This window comes from Gopherus flavomarginatus, chromosome 13 (assembly GCF_025201925.1).
Source record: "Gopherus flavomarginatus isolate rGopFla2 chromosome 13, rGopFla2.mat.asm, whole genome shotgun sequence".
NCBI lineage: Eukaryota > Metazoa > Chordata > Testudines > Testudinidae > Gopherus > Gopherus flavomarginatus.
This window is the reverse complement of record NC_066629.1, coordinates 13,088,907-13,108,966: the sequence shown is the minus strand read 5'-3', so window position 1 is coordinate 13,108,966 and position 20,060 is coordinate 13,088,907. Positions and strand designations below refer to the sequence as shown.

Below are 20,060 nucleotides of genomic sequence, written 5' to 3'. Positions count from 1 at the left end.
GATAATGCTAAGGCAGTCAAATTGAGCTGGAGACAGCCACTTCCCCCCAGCTTGTCTACAGGGGGCTGGGGCCAGGATCGAGAGAACAAAAAGCTACCCCCAGTAGATGATGGAACCAGATACTGGTGGTGGGACTATTAAACCAGAGCGACTCTCTGACTGAGCCACAAGAGGAAGTGCTGGGTAGGAAAGAGGAAGTGAATGAACCAGCTGATATTGGAGAAGTAGGGAGAGAAGTCTCCATGGTTCTGAACACAGGACATGCGCTGCAGCAGGAGGATCTCAACCCAAGGCATGTGCTAGCGTGGTGGGGAAAGCAAGGCAGGGAAGTGTGTAGAGTTATTTTTGTATAGCTCTATTTCTTGTGCTATTAAAAAAAAAACCATTGCTCTTCCTTTAAGAGCCCGCTGCAAAGCCTCGGTGCAGCACATACCACACATCTACCACCATGCGTCTGAAGCTGGAAACTGGGCATAGATCACCCCCCAGCTGGAGTTCTGGGAGAGGGTATGTTTAGAGGGCAGCTCGGGCCTGCTCTGATGTGGGGGCTGCAGAGTAGGTCACATGGTCACAGTGCCCTAAAGCATCCCTCAAAGACTGCAGAGCCTTAAAAAAGCTGAATCTCCTCACAGCTGTCTGGTAAGCAGCCCAGGTGGGATACAATGCAAGCCCAGGTCCCCCGTACAGCCCTGCTCTGCTCAGGGTTCCTTACTTTCTCCCAGTGCGGTTTGCCAGTGGCACAGGGCAGGGGCTGGCCCACGTGCTCAGCCAGGCCCTGCTCCACAGCTCACTGAAGCCAATGGGAGTTTTTCTTGTGACTTTAGATGAAATGCAACGGCCAGCGCGTGCATTGCAGCTCTGAAGGGGGTGAGCGTGCGGTCCTTAACCACAGACACATTCTGCCATCACAGCCCCCCACTGCATAATCACTTTATTTCAGTACAAATCACAAGTGAGGCTCTGACACAAATCTCTGATGTGCAATTGGAGCTGCACAGAAGCAGCACAGGTGTACAATGAGGTAGGTGGGGGGCACAGCCCTCCTGAGTCATCTGCCCCCACTCCCTTCCTAGAGGATTGCAGCACTGTTGGGATAGGGAAGCAGCTGGGAGCTATTTCCCATTCTAAACTCCTTCCTCCACCCTACTCAGGCCCCCAGGCATCACACTCCTCTTAGCCCAGCTCCCTGCAGAGCAAGAGTGGGCTCAAAGCTGTGGTAGAGCTCTAGATAATAGCAGCAGTCTGGCCCTGCTGGTTCCCAGCCCAAGGCAGAGGTGACCACTGCCAGCAATGGCCACTTCCCAGGGAACGCCCATCTCAAACCAGGCAGGGTTTGGCAGCAGCTCAGCTGTTAGACAGCCCAAGCATCCAGGCCATGCTGTGCCAGTCACGGGAGACCACCAGTGTGTGTGTCTCACCCATCTGGGCCAGCTGTGATCTGTCACCTCTGGAATAGCTTTGATCTTCCTTCTCTGGGCCGTGCACACCCCGACTTCAATTCTGTTCCTCTGAAATGGAGTCAAATAAAATGTGGTGGCTCCAGCATGGCATTGGGGAGCACAGATCACTGGCTGCACAGATGTGGGAGATCTTTGTGCAGCCCCCTCCCGGGACACAGACTCAGTGGTGAGGCTGCACCCAGCCCTGGCCTGCCCCAGAAATACCCCAGCACGGGCCCCTCTATGCCAGGTGTGGGCAGGCAGGCTCAGCAAGGCAGGATCCAAGTGTGGAGGGGCTTAGGGTAGGGGGGAATCTAGGTGTGGGTTGAGAGGGTTCTGTGTGGGGCACTTTGCGTGCAGGCAGCTCTGGCTATTTGGGTGCTGAGGGGGGTGGGTCGATGCACAAGGGCTTTTTGGGAGGTTCTCGGTGCAACCATAACAGGACTCTGCAGGGGGGGCCAGGTGAAGGTGATTAGGGCTCAATGGAGGTAGTGGTCTGGGTGTGGGAAGCTCAGTTGGGGGGTCCAGATGCAGGTTGTTGGGGCTCAGTAGGGTGAGGATCTGGGGCAGTTCAGGTGCAGGGGGAGTGGGGCTCGGGGGGGAGTCCTGAGTGCAGGGGGTGGGTGAGGCTCAGCCAGAGGGTCTGAATATGAAGGGGTCTGGCTGCACAGGGTTTGGGCAGATGTGGGACCCACTCCCTGTACAGTGATCCCCCCCCTGCAGCTGAGGAGCAATACATGAAGGAAGCACAGGGGGTCGGGGGACAGTTTGCAGTTTCCTACAGCTGGGGGAGGGTCTGACACAGAACCAGATGCTGTGCTGGGGAAGAGGAAGTCCCATCCTCCCCAGCCTACCAGCTGAGCCCAGCACAGGGTAGGAGCCACCAGCCAGGTCTTCCCCAGTCCCTCCCGCTGCCCCATAGTGATTTACCTCTCTGCTGGTTGCCCTGGGCACCCAAAACATACTGCTTGGGAGGGTCACAGGACCACTCTTGTGGCTTCCCTGTCAGAAAGTCATTTTTCTGCAGGAAAGTAAAGAAAGCTGTGGGGGAGACAAATTCTGTACATGCCCAGTGGTGCAGAATTCCCCCTGGAGTAATCCAGTCAGTGTCTGGCTGAGGAACAGCACTATCCTCCTGCCTTGGCCAGTGCTCCATGTACAACAGGAAGAATCCACAATTAGCGGTCCAGCTCCTTGCAGGGCTTCATGAGCTTTTGCTCCTCTTGGCACCTTACAATCAAGGATCTCATAACATTTTGGGAATTTAATGATCTGCCTGTCTGGGTGCTGCTATCGCCTGCTCCTGAGGGCATTCAGGGGAGGATCGCTACGGACAATAACAAGACACTGGCTGTAAAAACACATGTTGTGGCAGGATGTTTGTTTTCCACCGCCTCCAAGACCAGCATGGCCAATGAACTTCCATTCCTATAGTGCCTTCAGTCCAAATGGCACCAAAGCATTTTGCAACCCCACTGGGAGTGGGAGGGGATTAAAATGGTCCCTGTGTGTAGAATTTTAAGTAATGTTGGAGTGTAGCCATCTCTGGGGTGGAATGTGACATCCATATAACAGCATACAACAGTTTGGGATGGGAAGTGAAGACAAGGGACAGTGGAAGGGCTATGGAGGTAGGCAGAATGATTAGCCAAATTGGAATTTGACCAGAAAAATGAGGCCTTGAAGAAACAGGAGAGTGGGATTAAGATAAAGCACTCTAAGATCCAGGGATCCATATGAACAGCCTCTAACATGGATGTTCTTAGTCTCCCAGCTGTTAAGGACTTCACCCTACATGCAGGAGGTGGAAGACAATAGGCTGTCGAACCAAATTGGTTAATTCCTGTTCTCAGGATGAGCAGAGCCTAGAAAAGAGTGGGTGCCTCTTGGAGCTTGGAGAGGTTAGACACACGGGACAGGCAGATGTATCATAGGCTCTGATGGAAAGAGAGCCTATTTCTGCTATGGGAACAAGGAGTGAATGGCTCTAAGGGGTGAAGTGGGATACGGGGCCTTTCGCCTCACACCAGCAGGCTGAATCTGGCCCAGATTTGTGGGGAAGCTGACAATCTCTGGGGTGATGAGCCAGCACCAGAGACCTCGAGAGACGTCAGGGACACCAGGCATGTAGAAAGGGCACACAGTACAGTCTGCTGCCAGCCCTGAGCTGCTGCTGCAACCTCCATCACCGAGCAGGAGCACACGTTTTCTCCTGCAGCTAATGGTGTGATTGGGTCAACAGCTGGGAAGAGGGGAGAGGGGAATTCAGGAGTCAAACCCAACAGGAAGCATTGCCTAGTGAGTAGAGCAGGGGCCTGGATTCTATTCCCAGCTCAGATACCAACATACGGCATGGCCCATGGCTAGTCACTTCTCTCTGTACCTCAGTTTCCACATCAGGATCCTGAACTAACAAGCTGGCTGTCAGGCTGCAGAGCTCCAAGATGCTCACGGGAGTAGACAGTGCGTTACGGAGCTGGGGAGGAGAGGAGGTGGGACCCACCTGCTGGGTGATTAGTTCCAAGCTCTCAGACAACGTTCCTCTCGAGGATCTGCTCCCCAGAGACGAACCTTTTGAAGGAGAATTTCTCCATGTTGATGGTCTTGAACTTGCCTTCCAGAATGAGCTCGGCCACAGCCCTGCCTGCCGCCGGCGACTGCTGCAACCCGTGCCCGCTGAACCCCGTGATGAAGAGCATGTTCTCCACCAGCGGGTGCGGGCCCAGCACGGCGTTCTGGTCAAACGTGTTGTAGTCATAGTAGCCAGCCCAGGCACTCTTCACCTGCCCAAAGAACATACACTCAGGGCCCTGCAGGCCAGTGGGGCTGACCTATCTACCAAGAAACCCCACTCATGTTGGCACTGACTCCCTGTGCTGGCAGACCCAGCAGGGAGACCTAGAAATGAACAGACCAACCAAACTCACCTCTCACACCTGAGGAGTGTCTCATGGGGAGGGCTGCGTGAAGGGGAAGCTTGCTCTGTGTTGTTCTCGTGTTGTTCTCATTCTGAGGACAGAGGCCTCCCACGCCCAGGGCTGTCATTTTAAAGCAACTCCCCACTCTCCTCTCACCTGGCCCATTATCCCCACCAGCCACCCATCCTGATACCGCTGCAGGGATACGAGCTGCTGTAGCTCTGCCAGCTTGGGCGCTCCTGCACTGCCGTGCTACCCATCAGATCACATCAGCAAACCTTCCCCTTCCCCAGGGTTCTCCGAGCCAGGACGGGGAGAGGGAGGGAGAGACCTTCACGACCTCATCCTCTTTTCTCAAGGTGAACAAGCACAGGGATGTGCAGGCCCATTACCTTCAGGGACTCAAACACTGGCACCCGATGGGCCAGACAGGGCCAGATCTTCTCCTGGAAGAAATCATGATCGACTTCCAGGTCTTGGATGTCTGGCTCTTCCTCCTGGGGGTGGGACCAGAGCGATGCTTTGTACCCCAAGCAGACAGTGACCCACGGCCCTGGTGCCAGAGCTCAGCAGGGAGCTACCTGTTAGCAGCCTGAGCTGGGAGAGGCTGTTCGAGAGCAAGCATTCAGGGTGCAGCTCAGACGGCAGCACTGGTTTGCACGGCAGCGTGATGGAGCTGGGCTCTGGTGCTGCAACAGCACAAGCACTGGCTGTGGGCTTACAGAGCCCAGTCTAGGGGAGCAGGTCACTGTCCGGGGATGCTGGTGGGGGTAGGGCTGGTTCCATTCAGCTCCTGTGAAGCACCAGGGCTGAGAGCTCCCAAGGAGCTGGGGGGCCGGGAGGGGGAAGAGTGTGTATGTTAATGGTACCCATGTGAGATTGGGATTCCATAAGGATGGGGTGGATGCATCTGCTCCCAACACTGGAGACAAGCTGCCAAGCCCCATGAAAAATTTCCCCCCCTCTAAAGGGACCGATCACGTGCTCAAGGGCCATGTCTGACAGTGTAGGAGCACAGCAGCGACTCAGAAACTGCTTTTGGCAGATCCATTACACCGTCTCCCTCCTAAGTCCTACACTGCTGCCTTTCCCTCCTAGGGCAGAATGCTCCCTGCACTTCATCAACACCACTCCAATCAGCCAGAGGGGGTGCTGGCGAGCAATAAAAACACTCCCCGCTCTGTTGGTTCCCATTTAACTGAACCCAGGTTGCCTGATGGTGTGAGTTGCCTACAGCCGTGGGTGAGTCGTGGAGGGGCACAGTGCACCATGGCATGTCCTGATTGCGGGCGCAGTCTGAAGTCACTAAATCCAGTTCAGCCATATCTATAGGGTTACCGCTCCCCTACTGTCCCCCCCACCCCGGTTACGGGGCTATCGCTCCCCCGCGGAGCCCTCCCTGCTTCCCCTTTAACAAGATGATTCACCAGTTCTGACTGCCTCAAGACCCCGACCGACTCACCTCTGCTGGGCTGAGGCCTCCCAAATAGTTGCCTCCCAGGCCTTCTCGGCGGAAATAAGTCCCCGTGGCGTCAACCAGCATGGGACAGTCCAGGCCGGGCCCATCGGGACAGTGCCACACAAAGATGTACCTGGGGGTAGCAGGGGCGGGGTCAATTGTCTAAGGGACTGAACACCAAAGCCCCGTCTCTTCCCTGGGTTCAGCCAGAGGCCTGGCAGCCAGAGCAGACACAGGGAAGAAGTTTCTAGAGGGTGTGAGCAGTTTGGGGCAGGGGCTGCCTTTTCATCAGCCTCCTTGACAGCTCCAGGCATTATGCCAGAGCCTCTCCAAATCAGGCAGTCAGAATCCAACCTCCCAGTCCTTCCCAATTTCCAGGGCTCCTGCTCTTCCACCTTCCCAGAGCGACAGAACCGAGCGCAGGGTATTTCTCCCCGACCTACATTCCCTAGCACAGCGCAGTCGCCCTGCGAGAACGCACCTCGTTTCACAGCTTAACCTAGTCACGGTAGTGCTGAAGCTTCACTTGGCCCAACCAGCTATGCCCTTCCCCAGCCCACCCCCTTACAGGAGACATGGAAGCCCCCAGAAAAGGAATCAAACCTGAACGTGCCAATCAATGCCCACTCCTCACAGAGCTTCAGCCTGCAGACACCCCCTCAGATCCTGTGTCACCTCCCGCTCCATGCTAGTTTGATGCTTGGCCCACGCCACATTATTTAACCTGCACCTTTTCCTGGGCTCCACTGGTAGCTTGATCCCTTCCGGGGTGTCGGGTGGCCCGATCCCAACACCGGCCATCTCGGCCAGCTTCTGTGACCAGGGACCAGCTGCATTGACCACCAAGGAGCACTCCACCGGCTGGTACTCCAAACTGTTGGGCATTTGGACCTGGAAGGCACAAGAGGGAGAGCAGTGAGCTTAATGGACCCCAAGGAGCCCTGGGTGCCAGATGCCCCAGGAAGGCTTTCCAGGCAGCCTGCAGGCAGAGCAACAGGGCGACACTGGAGGGGGTGTCATGGAATAAAGAGGGGAACTGCCCCCTGAATTACCCTGCACTGGAAACAGATGTTGGGGAGCCACTGCTTCATGGGGCAGAGCAAGAGAAGGGGGAGGGCAGGAGTGGCTGTGCATAGGGTGCTAGAGAGCAGGAAGCGGTGAGGAGAGACAAAGATGGTCTTGTGGTTATAGCAGGAGGCTGGGCAGCAAGAGAACCCAGTTCTCTTCCTGGCTTCGCCATTGACTCAGAATGTGGTCTTGGGTGAGTCCCATCATCACTCTGTGCCTCACTTTCCCCATCTGTTAAAGTGAGATAATATTAGCGATTTACCTCACTGGGGCGTGGGGGGAGTGGGGAGAAAATGAAGCAAAGAGGGAGCATCACACAATGAGTCCATGACAGAGGTGGGAGTAGAACCTGGAATCCCCCTTTCTGTGGAGACCCACTGCCTACGTTCTCGGACTAGGAGGTATTGCTGTGTTGGTACCCTGGCTCCCATGGACACATAGCCCCACACAAAGGAGAAGAAAGCTTTTTCAGTTATGAGGTGTGTTCAGATTTCAAGACCAGAAGGACCAGCTATTATCCAGTCTGACCTCCAGGGTAGCACAGGCCAGAGGATTCTGCCCAGTGACTGCTGTGCTGGGCCCCAGTGACTTGCAGTGGAGCTTTTTGGAAGACAGCCAGTCTCAGTCTGAAAAACTCCAAATAATGGTGAATCCATCACGTCCCTCAAGGAGCTGTTCTAATGGCCAATTACCCTTACTGTTAAAATACTCCTGGCCAGGGTTCCCTGTATGACCCCAGCTCAGCCCCCTAGTGGGTGTCTTAGGATATCATCATTAATTACATGAACTGATATTTTTCTTCCACACAGGTTGTCATAAACAGATAGTTAAGGGTTAATGTCTTTTACCTGTAAAGGGTTAACAAGCTCAGTGAACCTGGCTGACACCTGACCAAAGGACCAATCAGGGGACAAGATACTTTCAAATCTTGGTGGAGGGAAGTCTTTGTTTGTGCTGTTTGTGTTGTTCTTTGTTCTCTCTTGGAGCTAAGAGGGGCCAGACGTGCAACCAGGTTTCTCCAATCTTTCTGAAACCGTCTTTCATGTTCAAAATAGTAAGTACTAGCTAGAAGGCGGATTAGTCTTTTGTCTGTTTTCTTTATTTGCAAATGTGTATTTTGCTGGAAGGATATTTTACCTCTGTTTGCTGTAACTTGTAACTTAGGCTAGGGGGGAGGGAGTCCCTCTAGTCTATGTATAAGCTTATACCCTGTAACATTTTCCATCTTGATTTTACAGAGATAATTTTTACTTTTTTTCTTTAATTAAAAGCTTTCTTTTTTAAGAACCTGATTGATTTTTTTCCTTGTTTAAGACCCAAGGGGACTGGGTCTGAACTTATCAGGGGATTGGTGGGGGGAAAGGAGGTGGGGGGAAGGTTAATTCCTCTCTGTTTTAAGATTCAAGGAGTTTGGATCACAGTGATCTCTCAGGGAAACCCAGGGAGGGGAAAAATCTGGGAGGGGGAAAGGTTTATTTCTCTTTGTTTTAAGACCCAAGGGGTTTGGGTCTTGGGTCCCCCAGGGAAGGTTTTGGGGGGACAGGAAGTGTACCAAAACACTATATTTTTGGTTGGTGGCAGCGCTATCAAATCTAAGCTAGGAATTAAGCTTAGAAGGGTACATGCAGGTCCCCACTTTTTGGATGCTGAAGTTCAAAGTGGGAATAATACCTTGACACAGGTGATCAGCAGGGTCAAGCCCAGGACCCAGCACAGATCTCTCCTGTCTGAGCTATGACACTACCAGTGGGACCAGACCGCTGGGGGATTACTTACGCGGACATAATTAATGTGGGAGAAGGTCAGCTCCCCTTCAGGCACCATTATTTCTCGGGAGGAGATGGTAAACGCTAGGAAAGAGAAACAGAAAAAACATGCAGCAAACAGCAATTTGCTCACTCCCTTCAAATACCTCTGAGGACCTGGGCCGCTCTGCAGCAGGCACAACTGGGTAGTCGGCACAGCTTGTAAGTAACGCACAAAGACTAGCTCTCTCATCACTGCGAGACAATAGCCTACAGTCCCTTCGCTAGCACACAATGTGTATTCCAATAAGCCATTCAAACTAAAATCTCTAATAGCTATTCATTTGTTTTCAGTACATGTAATGATTCCTGCTCCGTCTCTGTGTTCGCTCACTGATCCATAACGTACAGTGATCGGTAACGGACAGGCACACTGCTCACGAGTGAGTCACAGCAAAAAGGGGGTGGGGGAGAGAAAAAAATCACTAGACAGGTTACTGAGAAATATAACTTGTGCTAAACCACCCAAGCCCAAGGATACATCAGAGATATTGTATGCTAGATACTGTGTGCACTAAATATACTTAGCTCTCATACAGATCTCAAAACGCTTTACAAAGATAGGTAACTGTCCTTCGTCTCATGTTACAGATGGAGAAATAAAGACACAGAGATTAAGTGACTTGCCCAAAGTCACTTAGTGATATTGTGGCAGAGCTAAGAGTAGACCTTATGTCCCCTGACTCCCAGCTCTGTCCTTATACCATTAATCCCCATCTGCTCATTTACCCATTCCACAGCACTTCAGATAGACAGCCATGGAATTTAACCCTGAATTGCAGAGATCAGAAATGGACTGTCCCATGTGGTACCATTTAGGTGAGTCTCTGAGAACAGGGCTGCATTGTTCCTTACAGGAGATACTCTCCAATGCTTCATCTCCTATAATTTGAAAAGAGCAGATGAGGAAAGTGACTAGAAAAAAAAAGTTTAGCAGGTTTGTCTGTTTATTTTTTAATTAAATGTTTGGCAGGTAAAAAGCCTTTGGTTCCAAGCCCTGAGCTCAGAGCTCTGTTTCTCCTGCTACAGCTGATGGAATCCCTGGTTTCCAAAGCAGGGCACAGAATTACATTTCACGCACTGCTTTAGAGTCTGCGACATTCCCACTAAGCGGCAACAGGGGAAACAGAATCCTGGATTCCAATCTGGGCCAACACATGATATTAATTTTCAATTGTTTCTAAAATACATTTCCAGAACTGACACCTGCACATTTTTGTTTCCGATTCAAGGTCTTAAGTGGCTTCGGCAGCTATTTATTTCATTTTATCAGCTGTATTCATTTTCCCCATCTTATTTTAAAGATAGCAGCACAGCAACACCTTGGACCAGCTGAGCAACCCCTAGTACCCTGCTAGATCAGTACCAAATCCCTAATGCTACTACTTGCAATCCTACGTGCTGCTTTGAGGTCTCCCATCCAAGTAATAACCAGATCCAATGCTACTTCGCTTAGAGGATCTCAGCATGCGGTATTGTGACAACCCTACAGGAGAGATCAATACTACTTCAGCCTCAGTGAGAGGGGCTCACTTACATATCACTTCTCCGAAGCACTGATAGACACCCATAGACATTGCTTTTCTCCTGAAGGCATTGAGGAGGGACCAAGGATCAAACCAACCCTCATTTTCTAGGCCTAAAGAAAGAAGAAATGGACATATGGAAGAGCAGGCATGAACGAAGCAACCATTCAACCATACAAGCCCCCTTAATGTAGGATGCCTGCAAAGCACAGCCCCAATCCTACAGATACTTGTGCTCACGCTTAACGCTATGCATGAAAGGTTCCACTGCAGTCAACAGAACTAGTCACAGGCACAAAGGTAAGTGTGTGCATAAATACCCATGCGTTCAGCAGATGCATTATGCAGACAGGTATATATATTACCCCTATTTTATAGAGGAGGAGAGGTAGCTAGGCCAACCAGGGTTTGTTGCGGCTTAAGGTATCAATTTTTTTCTTTAATATACAGGTATCATTCAGCAACAGACAAGTATTTAATGTGTAGTTACATAAAAGTTACACCAGTTTCCAGCAACGAGCACTTTAATAAAGGGTGAATTCCAACTTCCGTTCTACCTCCAATTTTGTTTTTCAGTCTTGTCAAACAAATTCTCATTGGTCTGAATGGTTCCATTTTTGATCTCATCCAAAAGATGAATTTGTTTGGAGAGTATGAATGAGATCAATCCTGTTTCTTCCAAGTCAAGCAGCCAGGAACATAAAACACTTTCCCCACACATTCCAGCTGAGGACTTTATGCTCAGATAACTCAAGTGGGTGAAGCTAGAAATATTAAACTTGGCTTGATTTATAGACCTCAATGGGGAAGGGAAAACAATTTAAATTTGAAGGAAGTCAGTATGATAATTTTAGAGGCGTGAACGTGTAAAGTCAGCATCGCCACACAAACGGATTTGAATTCTATTTCCCCTCCCCAGTCTGATGTGGTGATGCCTTCAGTTAAGTGTGTTCTCTGCAGATAGGTCAGAAAAACTATTGCTGAGTTTCTCCCCTCTGTTTCCCCGAGGAAAAAACAGGGAAATTAAATACAAAAACCTAATATTAACGTACGGTCGAGAAATCAAGCACCCAAAAGTTATATTTACGTGGCCATATTGTACATACATTCTTAATGGTATTCCCGTCTGCCTTGTTAAATGAAAGCCCTGTTGTACTGTTGGTTTTATTATTAGAGGTGTGCCATGAAACAGACAAGACACCTAACAAGCTGGGTTAAATATTTATCAGAAACCTTAATTTTTGGCACTCTCTTACTTTGGACTTTGATTTTTTAGCCCTAACGTGACTTTTAAGTGTGGTTTTGCACTTAATATCTAAGAGCAGGATTGACCCTTGTAACGAAAGCTGGTCTTTTCAGCTCCTTCCAAAGTTTCAGAGACATCCATTACATTTTCTTTTTCATTTTACTTCTCTAATATTTAGAGAGACTGAAGTGCAAAAGGAGTTACATTTCCCTATGGGGCGGGCAGGAGTCTAGCATTTAGATACCATAGGATGCCACAGCCACACCATCGGTATTTATCCATGGATACTTCTTTTTCAGTTGCGCTGGTGACAGAAGGGAGACCTCAGCTCCTTCGGCCCTGAAAAGCCATTAAATATACATCAGAACATGGTGGTTTTAGTCCCGATACACCTATTGTTAGGAAACACGTGGGAGAAGATCTGGAGAGAACGGCACATAACCACTAGGAGGAAAAAAAAAAGGAAACCCAAGATGTTTTCTGTGACTTGAAAGTTTCCTCACCTCGCCCCACCCAGCAGTTCTGCTTCTCTCTCTCCAGATCTCCTCCCCATGCTAATGGTACAAGGCTCCTCATCCCTAAAGCCCTTCGTGTGCTAGGTCTTGGCTGGCTCAAGCCCATCTCTCTTCCTGCTCCTCTTCAGCTGGAGACCCCCAGTGTGAAGGTTACAGGCGCTGGGCATTCTCAGCAGAAGGTCCCTGGCTACAAATAGCTATCCATATACTCAGAATTTAAGGCCAGAAGGGACTATCGTGATCATCTAGTCTGACCTCCTACACATTGCAGGCCACAAAACCTCGCCCCCTCACTCCTGTAATAGTTACTGAAGTCCTCAAATAATGGTTTAAAGACTTCCAGTGACAGAGAATCCACCATTTACACTAGTTTAAACAAGCAAGTGACCCATGCCCCGTGCTGCAAAGGAAGGAGAAAAACTCCCAGGCTCTATGTCAATTTAACTCAGGGGAAAATTCCTTCCTGACCTCAAATACAGCGATCAGTGAGACCCTGAGCACGTGGGCAAGACCCACCAGCCAGACACTTGGGACACTAGATTGTGGGGAGAGGGAGGCCTCTAAGTTACTGCAGCAAATTCTTTCCCATCACTAGCCATTGGAGATATTTGCTGCTAGCAGTCGCAGATTGGCTACATGCCACTGCAGGCAGTCTCATCGTACCACCCCCTCCATAAACGTATCAGGCTCAGGCTTGAAACAGATTAGGTTTTCTGCCCTCCCCGCTGCTCTTGGTTACCACTGGAAATGGCCAAATCCAGCTACCTTCAAAGGGCAAAGCAAGACCCACCTGTTCACAGAGGACTTGTGACCATCTCGATTCATAGCCAGGGAGAGTAGAATGCCAGTGGGTCAGCACCTTGTGCGACTCGGGGCTGCTCAGTGCCAAGGGTCCAGCACCTCTAGTCAAATCTCACTCTGTGGAAAGGCTGGTGGGGAGTGGGGGCAGGAGGGGAGCTCACGTGGGGCAAGGGGCTAATGAACAAGCCCCTCCCATCTAAAGATCTGGGCTCTAGCGACTTTGGTCACATGGGAAAAGGAATAATTTAGTGGCCTCTCATCCTGGCCTTTAGGGAAGCACCACGGGTTTTCCACCACCTCAGGAGAGGCCCGAGGCTGAGGTTAGCAGGGAGGGGTGAGCAGGCCAGGGTTGGGGTGCAGCAGCAAAGCTGGGTGAGGGGGGGCCCAGATCTCACAGAACATGGGAAAACCCCAAACTAGAACAGCAAGGGACAGAGTGATGGCAGCTGCCCCTGCATACAGATGCTGGAGGCTTCACCTCTGCAGAGCTGGAGGGAGTTCAAGACTTCTGAACTGGTGTGGCAATAAAGGGAGTAGCCCCAATTCTCTGCCTCAGGAGCCCAAGCCTGGCTCTGCTACAAGGGTAACTGCGTGGGCGGTTTGCTACAAGGTCAGCTGGCCAATATCAGCTGCTACATCCACAGCCTTGCTTCCCAGCTCCCACTGTTTCACCCACCGAGAGGCTGTACCTCTGAATGCGCACGTTGTTCTCCAGCTTGGCAGCTTCATCTTCTGAGGCCAGGAAAAGGTACCCCGAGGGGTTAAACTGAATATCTATGGGTGGCTCATTCACAACCCCCAAATGCTCCTGGGGACAGAGAGCACCTGTCAACACTCCAGTCGCTGATCTGATTCAGGCAGACGCGGGGGAAAAAGACCTGGGACCCATTCGAGAGACCATCACTGCATTATCTCCCCATAAAATAGAGGAGCTGCTCTGGTTTGCCAACCCCCTCAGAGTGACCTGTCCTCCTCTGCTAGAGACCTCCCTGGGAACCCCTCAGCTTTTCACTCTGCCAGAGGGGTCGCTGACAAGCTGCATAGTTCCCCTCAGTCTCCCTAGTGACTGACAGCATCACCCACGCACATTTCCCAGCCCTTGTCAGCTTGGGAGCGAAGATGAGACTCGAACCCAGGTTCTTTGCGTGGCCACGCAGAGTGTAGCCTGGCTACTGTTTGTTCAGTGCTTCAGCATGCAAAGAACAACAGAAAGCCCGAGGTATTACTAAGCATAGGCCACTGACTGATCATTCTCTTCCAGAAGAGACAGAGGGTCTAATAGCAATCTGAGACACCGGTGTAAATCCAGAGCAATTCCAGATTTACACCAGCGAGCAGTAGACTCAGGCCCACAAGCAGGTACAATCAACACAGCGATGAATACATCGTCACACACACACGCAGCTAATTAAGTGAACCATACTACGCTCCACCTGCAGCCACGGTGACAAGGGGGTTCAGCATGCCTGTAGCTCCCCTAAGCCTCCTGACTCCAAACTCTCTCTAGCACGGAGCTTGCAGCCGGTGAGGCCCCTGGAGAGTCAAGGCCCTAGCGCCTCCCTTCCATCCTTGGCCAGCGTGACGTACGTTGATCGTGCGCAGGAAGAACGCAGAGTAGAGGGACATCTGGATGTTTTCTGGCAAGGAGAACTGCTGCCGAATCCCTCCTGCAGAGAGCACCGTGGAGGCTCGTGAGTACTGTAGGAAAGCCAAAGGGGCAGGGGAAGGATGGTCAGGATGGCAGAATTACCAGAACAGAAATGAGGCAGCAAGTTTTCAGCTCTTCCCTCTCAAAGGCTCTAGTGAAAGGCCCAGGCCCAACAGCTCTGGAGACTGAACTCACCTGTTCACGGGGAGCAGAGCCAGAAAAAGTAGCAGTGGTGCAAGAATCCCCTGATGCTGCCCTACCAAGGAACCCTGGGAACTCCCTCTTGTGGGCAGAGGGGAGATCGGTTTCCATGGACCGTTCACTCCTGTGTTGGTCTCCTAAGACTATCAACAGGGTGATGTGGGCACTTGCCCTTTTGGAACCGGAAAGGCCACCAAACAGCTTGCAGAGGGCAATAACTTTTGGTCCCTTCCATCCTGGGCTGGAGCCCAACCACTGACCTTCAGTCTGCATCTCGCATTAGCAAGCCCTGTTCCCACATGCTGTCCCTAGCCCAACATTTGCGGAGGGTTAGCCTACAGGCTAGGGAGACCCAAAAAGAGCAGGGATGCAGCTACCCCATCATTCTTAAATTTATCAAGCTCCAATGCAGAGATCAACTGACCCACTGGTGTGTCCTGGCTCTGCCTATGCAATGTCTTGAACATACAAGTGCTCATCTATTTTAACACCACAGAACATGGGAGTCTTTGATCAAAATAAACAGGCTGGAACACCATAACCCCCTGCATGTTGGTCTCAGAGTCACTACTGGATCATCCAGCCCAACATTGCTCTCTGTAGGGCGAGCCACTACATCCTTCCCCACCAAGCCCTTCTCTAATTAGTCTCTGCAGCCTCCAGCCCTCCCAGGGGGAGCCCATTCCACTGCCCCATTCCGCTGCTCTGGCTGCTAAGAACCTCTCTCTCCCCATAATTCTCAGCTTGACTTTTTCCTTTCTTCACCTTGGGCCATTGCTCCTTGACTCCCCGCATTAGTACTGTTACTCTGCAGCTCTGTATGGGCACTGATTCTCCTCCCACACTGAGCTGGCTCTTTTCTGGACTAGTCCCAGTCAGCTCCCCTGGTGCAATTGGCCTCACCTGTTATGGATGCAAATCTTTCTTGTGGGGGAGGGAGATCTGGTGCAAGGAGAGGGACAGGGCGGGTTGGGTCTGCAGTGCAGCCACCGCATTTGGGAGTTCAGCTCAGTTTCTAAACCCTTGCCTAAACGAGACTCCGGGATGCTGCATATTTTAGCAGCAGCCTCCTCAGACGTAACTTACCGTTGGGTCCTTCTCAATCACGACCACTCGGAGCGCATCTCTCTTGGGCTCTAGCGCCTTCAGCCAGTAGGCGACGGACCAGCCCATCACCCCTCCCCCCACGATGACCACATCTGCACGCTCAGGAGGGAGACCCTTTGTGGTACCTAAGGGGTCCCAATCACTGCCCGGGAGGGTCTCTTTTAACTTCTTCCGGAACTTGACTACCTCTTTCTCCAGGTCTGTAAGGAGAGACAGGACTGTTAGCTGGCTCACCCTGTTCCAGCATGAGAAAACCAGACAGCGGGAACAATCACCAGGCCAAACAGAGCTATGCAAGCAGCATGCAGGAAGAGTGGGGTGGTGCTAGGCGGAGGGGTACTGTGTTTGCTGGGCGAGTTCAGTCAAGACTCAAGACACATTTCCCTATAACGGCACATCTCCCTTCTCCACTGATACAGTCTCTGCCATCCCCAAGACATCCCGACAGGCGGACGAAGAGCGTATGGCTCTGCTTCAACCCACAGAAGTCACAAATGATGTTTCTAGGAAGGGGAAAGACTGAAATGCTCTAACCTCACCAACAAGTGAGCCATCAGACCGGGCAAGTGGTGCAAAAAGCTTCAAGGTGCTGCCAGACCCTGACTAGCCCTGGACGCAGAGATTGCCACAAGGGCGAGGAATTCTTCCTTCCCTCCTTGTACGGCAGGAAATGGCCTTCCCTGCTTTCAGATGAGGATTTAGCCACTGACATTCACAGCATCACCTGTGAGTTAGATGACTGCACTTCAATCAATCTAGGGCTGGATTCAACTGACACATGGGTCAGTCTGCAGCAGCGTCTCTCATTAACCAAAGCCAATTTGATTTAGTTGGGGATTGGTCCTACTCTGAGCACAGGGTTGGACTAAATGACTTCCTGAGGTCCCTTCCAACCCTGATATTCTATGACTCTAATATAAACATGTCACACATGTGTATTGTGCATTCCACTGGCTTCCAGTCTGGTCTGGATGCTAACCTCTAAAGCCCTTAATGGGCTGAGATCACCCTAGCCTACAAGAAAGCTACACTCCACAGGAACTCTGCAACTGGAAAGACCCAGATTTAGACTACATGGTGCTGGGAGCAGAGCTGGCTCTGGCTCTTAGACCCAGTGGAATCCCAGTTATGGGACTCCTTGCTTCTTAGGCTCATTTCTCAGTCTGACAGACTTGATCAAAAAGGATCCTTACAGTGTAAATACAATACCACACACCCCTCAGTCCAGTCTTCAATGGGTCATCGAAGGGCTTTCCCCACTTCCCTTTGGAAGGCTGGGGGAAATATTTACATTGACTTTTTTCTCTGTCAAGTGGATTCAGTGCCAGGGAAAGACTCAATTGACAGCCCTGGAAATCAACTGTTCAGGTTCTGCAGGTGCAGCCTGTGCAGTAACAGTACAAGCCCATTGCTCAGCTGTTACAGCCTCAGTCTTGCCATGGAGTGACCCCCTGGGGCCAAGAAATTACTCGAGTCCCAGCTCCTCATTCATTCCTTGGCTTCTCTGCTCAGACTGCCAACAAGGGAGACAACAATGCCAAAGGTGATGGTGGTCTTGGAAGAGTTTTTTGAGAATTTGCCTGAAACTCAAAAAAACAAAAACAAAAAACCCATCTTCTCTGTTATGTCATTTCCAAGTCATCACCCACCTCGCTGCAGTTACGATCTGTAGTTTAATTTCTCTGCTGCATGGGACCGACACAGAGGCTAAGTTAACTTTCAAAGCGCATCAGAACAGCATATACTAAACCCGTAGAAAGAAGAGAACACGTTCCAGTCTCCCCAGAGGCCAGTCACTTGTGCATCGTTCCGCGATGCACTCTGTAGGTTCCCCTTCCTGGCATGCGGGTTAGTGATCTAGATCGGCAGATAGTGGTTCAATCCAGTTCCAATGCCAGCGCTGTGTTTAATGTCACTCTTTTCTTATCTCATGGGGCACCATGCCCAAAGCTGACACCATAGGTAGCCACTGGAGTCATTGACTCCTGTGATGTGACAGACTTGTTAACATTTTGTAACCCTGATCGGTGTTACGTAACTGAACCCAGGAAATAGAGTTCAGTCTCTTTCCACCATCACTGTGCATCACATAGTCATTGCCACATAAAACATGGATCAAAGTTCATTACCATCACTGGATCCGCACTAGGTTGGAATCTGACCCCTGGGATTTATCTTTAAGAGCTGGATAAATCCCATTTCACAACCTGTCTTTATAAACACAAACAATAATAATACCTAACTTTATATAGTGCAGGGGTTCTCAAACTTTTGTACTGGTGAACCCTTTCACATAGCAAGCCTCTGACTGCGACTCCTCTTATAAATTAAAAACACTTTTTTATATACTTAACACCATTATTAATGCTGAAAGCAAAGCAGGGCTTGGGGTGGAGGCTGACAGTTGTGACCCGCCCCCAGGTAATAACCTCGTGACCCGCTAAGGGGTCGCAACCCCTAGTTTGAGAACCCCTGATATAGTGCTTGTCATCCACAGATCTCAAAGCGCTTTATAAAGGAAGTCAGTATCACTAGCCTTGTTTTACAGATGGGGAAATTGAGGTACAGACTTGACCAAAGTCACCCCGTAGGCCAATGGCAGAGCTAGGAAGTGCACCTATCTCTTCTGAGTCCCAGTTCAGTGCCTTATCCACTACATGACTCTTATTGCTAAAATCCAGGGGCTGAATTATCCACTGGAGTGCCACCAATGAGGTTGCTAGGATACACCGGGGAGCAACTTGGCCACAAGAGATGAAAGTTGTAAGAAAAATATGAAAGGTGGGTTAATAGTGAACACACCCTATGTGATAAACTCTGATTACTATAGAGAGGGTCTAGGTTGGCTGGCACCAGTGCCCACGGGGTGACACTTTGCCCACTTCTAGCACTTTCTACCTGAGTTCAGGGCATTTTAGAAACATGAATGAATTTAGCCTGATAGCCGGGGGGCAGGAACCATTTTTTTGTTCTGTGTTTGTACAGCCCTAGCACAACGGGGTCCTGATCCAGGAATATAAATAATCCTTCTTCCCCTTGTCATACAGACGGGAAACCGAGACATGAGGAGAGGCAGTACCCTGCCCAAATTTGCACAGTGTTTTGGAGATGGAATCCAGTAGTCCTGGCTCCCAGCTGTATGCTTGAGCCATTATAGGAAGCCACCCCGCCCCCCAGCTCCTTACAGAGCAATGAGGCCTTGAGGCAGGCCGGTTAAGGTTTCCAAGCCCTAGTCAGCAGGTCTCTGGGCACAGCCCGCTGGTGCCCTCTCTCCATCCTTGACAGGGCAAAAGCAGTAGGGGCTTTGAGCAGGTGAGTTCACACCCCAGCCCCAGGCCACGCCCAGTCCCTGCCAGGGGTCTCCTGGACCAGGGAGCTGGGACCATCCTGGGACAGCTGGGAAGCAGGATGTAACATCGCACTCCAATTCCATGGGAAGCCCAGATCCCCAGGCCCTAGCCAAGACCCTGCCAGGCTCCCCTCCCAAAGCAACGCCCCTCACCTCCCTCCCGGGCCCCAAGCCGAGCTCGGACCCCCCTCCCCAAGCAAAGCCCCCCACCTCCTTCCCGGGCCCGGACCCCTGCCCCGCAAGCAAAGCCCCCCCACCTCCCTCCCGGGCCCCAAGCTGGGCTCGGACCCTGCCCCCCCAAGCAAAGCCCCCCCACCTCCTTCCCGGGCCCCAAGCTGAGCTCGGACCACTGCCCCCCAAGCAAAGCCCCCCCACCTCCCTCCCGGGCCCCAAGCCGAGCTCGGACCCTGCCCCCCAAGCAAAGCCCCCCCACCTCCCTCCCGGGCCCCAAGCCGAGCTCGGACCCTGCCCCCCAAGCAAAGCCCCCCACCTCCCTCACAGGCCCCAAGCTGAGCTCAGACCCCCCTCCCCAAGCAAAGCCCCCCACCTCCCTCCCGGGCCCGGACCCCTGCCCCCCAAGCCAAGCCCCCCCACCTCCCTCCCGGGCCCCGGGCCGAGCTCGGACCCCGCTCACCGCTGAAGAGGTCCCGGCGCTGGGGGTGGCCAGTGCGGAGGCGGCGGGACGGCGGCGCGGAGCCCACGGCGGGGTCCGGCAGGGGACGGGCTCGGAGGAGCCCCAAGCCCCGGCACAAGCTGCCGGCCCGGATCATGTCAGCCAGAGAGCAGAGCCCGGCACGCGGGCCGCAGACAGACACCGGCAAGCCCCGCCCCCAACCTCCGTCACCGTGATAACCAATGGGCTCCAACCACACTCCCCCACCCCCTGGGCAAGCCTCCAATCCGCACCCCCCAAGTCGGCCTTTCCCCATTGGACCACGCCCACGAATAGGACTGACTAGGGAGTCTTACCATAAGGGA

At 51.9% G+C, this 20,060-nt stretch overlaps 1 protein-coding gene across 1 annotated transcript; it reads right to left on the bottom strand.

The window, feature by feature from the left end:
* Window positions 1-913: 913 nt before the first annotated feature.
* On the bottom strand, window positions 914-19,874 carry FOXRED1 (FAD dependent oxidoreductase domain containing 1). Its single transcript, XM_050921646.1, has 11 exons — window positions 19,717-19,874; window positions 15,713-15,933; window positions 14,365-14,475; window positions 13,467-13,585; window positions 11,706-11,800; window positions 10,227-10,328; window positions 8,661-8,734; window positions 6,547-6,707; window positions 5,820-5,949; window positions 4,750-4,854; window positions 914-4,222 (listed from the first exon to the last, which is right to left on the bottom strand). Exons 1-11 carry the CDS (start codon window positions 19,850-19,852, stop codon window positions 3,968-3,970), a joined length of 1,509 nt encoding a protein of 502 aa, XP_050777603.1. The 5' UTR covers window positions 19,853-19,874; the 3' UTR covers window positions 914-3,967.
* Window positions 19,875-20,060: the final 186 nt, after the last annotated feature.

Excerpts from the sequence above, each read along its gene's own strand:
- FOXRED1 (XM_050921646.1), bottom strand. The coding sequence starts at position 19,852 with ATGATCCGGGCCGGCAGCTTGTGCCGGGGCTTGGGGCTCCTCCGAGCC. Across the intron at positions 8,735-10,226 it reads GTGCTTCGGAGAAGTGATAT|CGTTTACCATCTCCTCCCGA; the intron begins GTAAGTGAGCCC and ends TCTCTTTCCTAG. Across the intron at positions 4,855-5,819 it reads GAGGCCTCAGCCCAGCAGAG|GAGGAAGAGCCAGACATCCA; the intron begins GTGAGTCGGTCG and ends TCCCACCCCCAG.